Source organism: Nipponia nippon, unplaced genomic scaffold (genome assembly GCF_047370975.1).
Source record: "Nipponia nippon isolate SJK-2023a ecotype South Korea unplaced genomic scaffold, ASM4737097v1 scaffold_14, whole genome shotgun sequence".
NCBI classification, from domain to species: Eukaryota; Metazoa; Chordata; class Aves; order Pelecaniformes; family Threskiornithidae; genus Nipponia; species Nipponia nippon.
Window position 1 is genome coordinate 316969 of NW_028262330.1, and position 9012 is coordinate 325980.

Here is a 9012-nt window from a genome sequence, read left to right on the forward strand (position 1 = left end):
ATCTTGTGTTGATTGTATTGTTATCTGTTATGTTAATCTCCTTTACAAAGCATCACCATCACATGATTCCCAAACTCATAATCCAGTGTTATTGTCATGATTCACTTAAATATTGCAAAAGCAAAGATAGGGGAGTAAGAGTTGTCTCCTAGTATCTGCTTTTGTATCTAGTAGTGAGCCTTTGTAGGGCTAATTGAAAGCTCATTTCACAACCTGCTTGAACTCTGTTTTCTTTAAAATCAGTGATGAAATTTCTGAGCTTTCAAGCATTCAAGAAATTCTTTGGGAACACCCCCTTTCTCTATGTATTCACATAGGGAGAAGTGCCTGCAGGGAGAGCTTTTCATCATATCAGAGAGGGAGCAGGAGCTACATGTGAACTGTAGCTGAGATTCCCTTTTGCTGGTGGTTAGCAGCTGTTGTGTACTGCAGACGCTACAGAAGGTGTTATTAGATATGAAGCCAGGAGGCACACGAGAGGTACATACTGTGCTGTTGTTCGGAAATTATGCACGTTGTCATTGCCAAGATGCAGATCAAACCTGCAGTTTTGTGAGCAGGGTTTGTATAATAATTTAAGGTTTATGTGAAGTAATGGAGCATCTCTCATCTACTTGCTCCTTACAAAGCCAAGACTTCTGCATTTGCAGCCACCAACCAGGCAGCCTGCTAAGCCTGTGGGAACACTGACAGTCTGAATTGATTGTACCAAGGGCCTACGCTTCCAGTAAGGCCACAACAGGAAGATAATTGCCTGACTTTGGCACTGCAAAGAGCAAATTTGAGCCTATCTTTTCTGAGTTGACTGTAAAGGGAAGGTAGGGGCTCACCATAGAGACTCTTTTGAATCCTGCCCTCAAGATGGGGGGTTGTTCAGTAGTAGGAAACCATGGGCGTGTTAAATGTGAAGTCAAAACCAAGATGCACCTCTCGAGAGAAATCTCTCTTCCCCCCTCTCTGTCACATTTGCTGTGATATTGAGGCAAAAGAGGCATGTTGCTAACTTCTAGTAGACAGCTGATGTAGCTGGAAGACAACAGGTCAACTTGTGGCATACAACCCTTTCTTTCTGACTTTCTTATCAGTCAGATAATAGAGTACAACTAAAAGGACCTTTGAAAATGCTGTGGATATCATGTCTTTCAACTGCATCTCTCTCTCTTCTGCTTCTCCCATGCTTCCCTGGCCAGAGTGGTATGTACAGCATAGATGCTCTTACATTTCACAAGTTTCAATATTTTCTGCCTGCCCCCCCCCCCCCCCCCCGAGTCTATTGTCTCAGGTTCTTGGCAAGTTCACCGTTAGCAAAAACAGGTGGACCTTTGAAAAACATTCTCTGAATTTATAGAATGAGTTTTTAGAAAAAAAATGAAAAATTATTGTGATCGGAACTTTTCTATACAGAAATCACTCCCTGTAGAAAGAGTGGAAGCTGTTTTGACAGAAATTGAACGTGAACTATATCTGTATTGTTAAGGTTGACAGGGGGAGCCCACTACTGGGTAGAAATGAATATTGATATTTACTAGGGACATAATTATTGAAGGTGTAATAAAACCTTACTAGAAATATCTGTTGCTGAATATTGTTGTAGCTGTTGAGAGTACAAGCTGGAGGCATGCTTGGGGAAAACAGTGTGAATCTCTGAGGAGAACAGGCTGCGAAAAAGATGTCTCTTTTTCCCCCCATAACCATTGACAATAACTGGAAAGGACAGTGACTTGAGAAAAAAATATTATCCATAAGTCAGCATGTCTGAAAGGAAGACACAGTGAAACTGGTGAGAATATTTATTTTGAGTGTCTTTGCTAGTCTTTAGTTAGTGACTGTGGAGGAGTCAATACTGACTTCTGCAAAGATAATTTAACTCCTGAACTCCTATCCTGGTCTTTTGGAGAAAACTGTTGACGGGCTGCGGCTGCTTATCATTAGCTGCATGTGTTCTTAGATCATGTAAGCGTGGGTCAGCTCAGAAATACTGATTTTAGGCTCACGGAGAGGGATTTCCTGGGCTTTCCTTCCCCACTTGTAAAGGCTCAGTGCTCTGTGCTTCTCCAGCCTTCTCCATCACCTCATTTCTCTGCTGCTTTGGAAGGTAATTGCTGACAACTCCTGGGTTGCCTTAATTCCTTCTTTAAGTGTTGTAGGAGCAATGTTCTCATGCCTGGTCAGATTGGATTAACCTACTGTATCTAAATTCCCATGATCTAGTCTTTGTGTGTTTGACTTCTGTGTTTGTTCCCTTGTTAAAACAAATTTTTTTAAGTATGTAGGGATCCTTAATTTGCTTGTCAACACTGAATGGTTCTCCCTTTTCTATACTATGTTTGTCCTAGATATGTAATATGCTATATTTTTTCCTTGCTTTTAATGTAATTTCTTTTAGGTGTTTCCGATTTGATCCCTCTGTTCCTTGCTGTTCATTGCATAAGTACTTACTGTTCAGTTTCTTTTGATATTGAGGTCATTAGAGAACTCAAAGGGTCTCATTACATATTTTTATACCTTCGTTTCTTTTCTTGGTGTAGGCTGGAGTTATACCTTCTGCAGTCCTCTTCCTAAGAGGCTACATTATCCATTTGCCTGACGTTGCTAAAGCCTCCTTTCTAAAAAAAAAAAAAAAAAAAAAAGTGTCATTTTCTTCCATTCTCTGCAATTTTTTGATACCTTTGAATTCCAGATTTAGATCTTCAACCAGCTCCAATTATTGGGCTGAGTTCAATGAAGCTTGTATTTTGAGAACTAATAGGATCATACTGGGAATCTACCGAGCTGACTAAATTTTTTGGATGAGTGACAGAAGCCACTTTTTTGCCAAGGCCTTTTAAGCTTTGGAGAGACATTGAGTTGCACAGGTCAAGGGCATGAAAGGGACTATAGGTTTCAGGACAGCCAAGAGATGATATATACAGGATAGTAAGACTAAGGTCCAGTCTTACAGAGTGGTTCTGTTGATGGAGTAGTTGTTTTTGAAAACTACTTTGATATTAATAAATTGAGAAGAACTCTGATACTATAACTTCTTATTTTTAGGTGGAGAAGATGAACAGTCAGCAGACGTTATCAGTGTTTGGGAAGGAGACTCCATCAGCATAACTTGCTCAATGAAAGGTTCAGAAAATGAAGTGGGAATGTACTTGGCAACTAGTATACAGCCGGTCAATGTGATATATGTTTCTAAGCAGAATACTTCATATATCCTTCCTGCTTTGGCTAGTCGCATCGAGTATTCAGAGGAAGGAAGGAATCTCAGGATAACTCTGCACAATGTACAGGAATCTGATTCCAATATCTACCTATGCACTAAGTTTATTAAAAACAAAGGCCATCATAAAAAGCTGAATGGGAAGACAACCATAGTACTGGTGAAAGGTATTGCAATTCTATCTTTTATGTCATGAATTAATAAATACAGATATATATTTTAAATCAAAGATTGGAAGGGAGGGAGAGTTGGACAGAACTTTACCCACGTCTGCTCAGGTAATGTACTGATTTGAAGGAAAGTGTGGATCTGTTCCCTGAAAAGGTGAAGAAAACACATTAGATAGAACAGTATTAAGAAAACCCCTAGAACATCAATTCATGACTAATTTAATCCTAGCTACAGGTTTTCATGTGCGTCATAGGTTGCTGCAGCAGTTTGGAAACAGGACCCACAGGTCTTTCCAAAACAATCAGCCAAATCTTTATGAATAGCTAGCGAAGCAATGAGCCTCTTTTTTTGGTAGCAGTTTTTGCAAATCTCTCTTGTTTTTACTATTTCATCTTAAATGACAAATTGAGAAGCTGGTGCTAGGCAAGGTTTGCAAGTGGGGCATCAGTGGATAAAGGGATGTGGTTTTTTCTCTTCTTAATGGGCATTTGATGAATGGGCACAAGTGCTCTTTTTGGCAGTCATTTCTGGTTAGGGGAAGAATTTTTCTGTCTTTTTTTTTTTTTTTTAATTAGAAGAGGGTTGAGTCCACAATACTCTTTGGCAGCTTACTCCTCTACGTACTTACCCTTCTGACGAGACCATCTTACCTGAAACATCTTTACCAAAAATTACAGGGTTTTCTTCCTCTCCTGTCCCCAACGCATGCAGACCTAATTGATTGCTGGGTCAGTAATAGTCATTTGTATCTACAAAGACCTATCATATCCTTCCTTAGGCTTCTCTTTTCAAACTTCTTGACTGTGTTTTCTCAAATGAATTCTGTCTTGTTGATTATGTACTGTTTCTTCAAATTATTTTATTAAATTACCTTACATCTTTTTTTGATTCTGATCCTCTTCTCTAAAATGCTTGCAGCCTTCCCAGAATTATATTTTGTAAAAATGTGATAAATTCTGTCTTCATTCCCTCATCCATATTAATGATAATGTCAAAAGGAACAGTGCCTGTCCTCAGAGGAACTCAGTGAAATGTCTTCCCAGCTGGACAGCAAGTTGTTAATAACTACTTTTTGAAGCCCATTTTCAACATTGGTGGTACCCACATTGTATTATTTCATCCAGATCTTTCTATGGCTTAATCTCACTTAAGAAAGCAGGCAACGATCCATGTCTCAAAGGCAAGCTGATGAAGCTGTATTCCCTTAGAAGAGTTCAGTATGTGTATTTTTTAGGTAGGTGGAGACCCTTTACAACCAGGTAAACCTGTTTGGTTAGTCGTATTTTCAGATCCTGGGGCAGGAAAACATGCCAAGGTGTACTGACATATATCTTTCTTCTCAAGGCAGGCATAAAGGAAGCCTTTAAAAAAAAATTATTTTATCTAAATTTCTGTGGTCTGTTCTTTCTGTCTTTGACCTCTGTATTTGCTCCCTAGTGAAAATGCACTGCGTTAAGTATGCGGTAGCCATTAATCTCTCTTGTTTTTAGCAAAAACCAGTGGAGTTGTTGAACAGTCACCACTCTATGTCAATCCTCAGCAAGGCCAGTCGGTCAACATTACCTGTGCATTGAAAAGCTCACATGAAGGTGAAGGGATCTTCTTGCTCAAGACTCACACGCAACCTGAAAGAGTGTTGTATGTTTCAAGCGAGAATGCTTCAACTATTTTTCCTGCTTTTGCTAATCGCTTGCAGTATTCAAAGCAAGAAAAGAAAATAGTGATCACTCTACATAACCTATGGAAAAATGACAGTGATATATATGTATGTGCTGGAGTGGTGAAAAATTCCTCTTTCCTCTCAGTGAACAGAAGTGGCACCATGATGCTGATTAAAGGTACTATCCTTTTGCTTGTTTAATCATAACTAATTATAGGCATGCTGTAATACAAAAGGGCAGACTAAAAGCTTGCAGAACTTCAGTCAGGACAGCTAGAGCACTAATCCATGGCTAGACTTCTTCCAGTACCTGGGAAAGTTTGGAGAGTGTGCCCAGACTCCTCTGTGCCCTGTTGTACTAGGACACAGAAACAGGCACTATGTTTCTATCTGCCTTGTACAACCAGAGGGGAATTATAAAAGAGAAAACTTGCTGTAATCCCACATCTTAAAAAAAATTGTCAAAATCGGACAACAAACACTTCAGTGTGTCTGTGAATAATCTGTCAGTTTTAGGAAATGAATCAGTATTTTTAGCATCAGTTCTTTGACCTTAATGTGACATAAATGTCTTTTAGAAACCATTCCCTATAGTAAGTCTTTGTGTTTAAAATAGGTCACAATAGGGAGTGCAGAACGAGTCCTCAGGCATTTACAGATAATAGCAGACATAATCTCACACACCTGTATTATACACTGAGCACACTGTGAGCATATGTTCCAAAGACTGGTTTTTTGGGTTTTGTTTTTTTTTCTGCGGGATGGCGTTGTAACCATTTGCTAAGATGAAGACAAAACCAGCGATATGGTGCTTGATTTTGATCTTACTGGTGCAGCCTAACTCTGTGTATTGGGCTTTGATGAGATCTTGGTGTAATTAAAATAAGGTTTACATAGGCCCTAAATGTTGCAAAGGATCTATCTGCAGTCTGCATAAAAGACCGTGGTCTCATTCTGTGCCACTAGCCATAACTGGTGCAACAACTGAGTAACGTGAGTTGGGGAAAATGACAGTGGCAATATCAAAGCAGCAAGGTGATTACCAGACATTATGTTATTCAGATATGGATTGATTGAAGTTTTAGAGAACTGCAACCCTTTCCACTAGCACTGTTCTGCTCAGTGTATATTCTCCAGATCACAGCAGCCTCCTATTTCTGGCTGTACTGCTTGGAGCCTGACAAACCTAGCTATTACATAATTCCTACATACTCCTGGCCGAGCCCTCAGTATTGCTGTAATACTGCAATAAAACATTTTCTGTTTCTGTTATGAGTGCGTGGTCCTGCTTCTGATCAGTAGTATGGAAGCTATCGCCTTTGTAGAGTGCTCCTCACTGACCCTTCACATGCCACCTGCAGTCATCACCAGCCTCCCAAAGAGCACAGGGAATGCCAGTGAGAATACTGATGGGATGACAAACGTAGCTGTGTAGCGTGCTGTTGATATCTGATTTCTTACTGACTAGTAAATAATTTTTTTATAATAAAAATAGAATTCTACCTCTTCATATTAATAACAATAACATAATTTCACATGCAGAAGTGGAGCAGACAGACTGCAGTAATAGTTCCTGGGGCATCTATGGTCTTATCATTGTGGTAGCACTACTGTTTTCTGCGCTGATGTGCTGCACCTTCTACCATGTCAATGTGAGTATGCTGTTATCATGCCAGAGCAAAACTGAATCTGGGTTGAGAGAATAGGTGCCTTTGATATTATTTGTAAATAGTGACTGAGTCAAGCAAACATTTGATAAACCTAAGGAATCGTGGCTTTCTATTTTCTCCTCTTTGCCTTTGTTCAATATCTCCTAGCTGTAAACTCTTGGCAGTAAAGACTGCGTCTCCTTATGTTTCTGTAACTCTTAGTAAATTAGATGTTGTTTGCCTTTTGATAACAAACCTCAAGTAAGCCTTGCAGTCAACAACACAGCCATGCATTGTATGTATTTCCCTGAAGAGAGCACCTCACGATTCTGTTTTGCTTTTTTTTTTTTTTTTGGTCGATTGGGAATGGAGCTGTATCTGATCTTGTGACAGATGTAAGAGACTGTTTGGAGGCTGACACAAGGACAACAAAAAGTCATAAAATAGCCTGACATGTGAAAGTAGCTGTAGAGAACAATTTTACCCTGTCCTAGAAAAAAAGGTGACCAAGAAATTTTTCCTGTAATGGGATTATTTATATTAATAGTCTGCAGAAAGAGCCCAGAATTATTTGTCTCTGATAGATCCTTCTGCTCCATAAAGATTACTCAAAATTAACAGAGTATGATTCATAGGCCAGGCTCCTATCTCATCCCTCCATGTATGGCTTCAGTACTGCTAAAAAACAGTAGTATAACATCATTCTGGCAAAGCCAAGCAGCCCTGTGGGCTCTGGTCTCTTGTGTTACCAGTAGCAAATTAAGGATAAGCATTATTTATGTTGGGGCCACAGTTATACTGAAATCTTGAAAGTACTTTTAGTAAAATTACATCAGACTGACCATAGAAAGTTAAATAAATAGGTTGACAATTTCCACCTAATCCTCTAAGATCTCATTGGGTTATGAGAAGAATTTTAAAAGTACATTTTCACTTCAAACAGATGGACTCCTAAGATGTAAATTGACTGCTTGGTCAGGGTCTTTTCAAGCTCTGTTCTGAACAGCTGTTTGTTTTGTTTTGCAGATGAAGAAATATTTCCAGAAAAGAAAACCAAATGAAGTATATGAAGATATGTCATGTGGTTACAGACGTAACACCTTGATCAGAACCAACACTTACTCTATTGATAATTAAGCTTCTGCCAACTGGGACTGTGCGTGAATCGACCACAGGTCTCTCTGAGAGCTGCCGTAGCAACCTGATGCAGTAGCTGAACTGAAAATACTATCATCTACTTTCCTCAGCGGAAGGAAAAACCTGCCTCATTTCCAAAGCTGTTTCTGCTTTTTTGATCACTTGTGAAATATCTTTTTCTTTTTTTTATAACATAGAAAATGTAGAGAAATGAAAGAAACCCAGAGCTGGGTCCACTGTGGAAAGTCAACAATCTTGCATGTCCAGAGGAATATCAAATTGCCTGGTTATGAGGCAGGATTGATGGAGTTGTCTTGTGGTATCTGGTGACAGGCTGAGACTAGAATTTTTCTTTATTGATGCATTTGTTTAGTTTTTGACGGATTAGGGCCTCTTTGCTGTTGATAAGCATGCATAGCTGGAGCGGAGTCAGGCAGAGGGGATCGTCCCTCTCCGTAGGTGAGCTCTGCTGAGATCTCAGCTTGCTAAGCCAAGCCTGCCACTTGGGAGAGGATATTTCCCTTCAAATGTCACTCGTGAAATGCTGTGCACCAGACCCGAGGGAGAAATCTGCTCCCTTGGGTGGCTGGTGGAGGGATGGGTTTACCTTGTAGAGCAGAGAAGTGTCTGTTAATTGCAGACCCTGCAATCTTCACATAGCTGTACCTGAATAAAATTATGTTAGTGATCAGGGCCTTGTACAGTTGCTGTATGTTTTTATACATGTATTAAAGGCTATTTCATGTATGTTGCAAATGAATGCTAGTTATTGAATGGACTGTTTCTTTTAGTGTTTGGGGTTTTTTAAATAGGTTTTTTAAAGGTTTCTTGCAAAACCTAATTCAAAGGTTTCTTGCAAAATGAAGTATAACTTGCTCCTAACAGCACCTCAATAGACAACATAATATCTTCCACTTTATTTACATAATCTACATGTGGGTGTGTTTTTGTTTTAAAAACTGGTCACTGAAGAAAATACCAAAGAACACTTCAGACTATGTATATTCATGCAATCCTTTCATAGTTGCTAAGATAAAATTCCTGAAGAGCTAAAAATGCCAAATTGGGGACAGGTAAGAAACAGATGGCACTGGGGAAGCTCAGGCCATCCTTTGAACAGCACCTTGCACCCAGTCGTGAGGACTGAGGACCCACAGGGTTCACTAAATCTGGAGCAGGAGATGGCGCCT

General features: G+C 39.5%; 1 protein-coding gene across 2 annotated transcripts; it reads left to right on the forward strand.

Moving 5' to 3' along the window:
• The first annotated feature begins 961 nt into the window (after positions 1-961).
• Positions 962-8578, forward strand: LOC148056379 (T-cell antigen CD7-like). 2 transcript variants are annotated; one of them, XM_087750911.1, is made up of 5 exons: positions 962-1194; positions 3034-3372; positions 4867-5214; positions 6579-6688; positions 7712-8578. In XM_087750911.1, the coding sequence occupies exons 1-5, from the start codon at positions 1122-1124 to the stop codon at positions 7820-7822; spliced, it is 981 nt and encodes a 326-aa protein (XP_087607037.1). In that variant the 5' UTR covers positions 962-1121; the 3' UTR covers positions 7823-8578. The 2 variants fall into 2 exon arrangements, with proteins under 2 accessions (XP_087607037.1, XP_087607038.1); XM_087750912.1 differs by lacking the exon at positions 3034-3372.
• The last annotated feature ends 434 nt before the right edge of the window (positions 8579-9012 follow it).

Coding starts and splice junctions, on each gene's coding strand:
- LOC148056379 (XM_087750911.1), top strand. CDS start 1,122: ATGCTGTGGATATCATGTCTTTCAACTGCATCTCTCTCTCTTCTGCTT. Junction 3,373..4,866: donor AACCATAGTACTGGTGAAAG/GTATTGCAATTC, acceptor TCTTGTTTTTAG/CAAAAACCAGTGGAGTTGTT. Junction 5,215..6,578: donor CACCATGATGCTGATTAAAG/GTACTATCCTTT, acceptor TTTCACATGCAG/AAGTGGAGCAGACAGACTGC.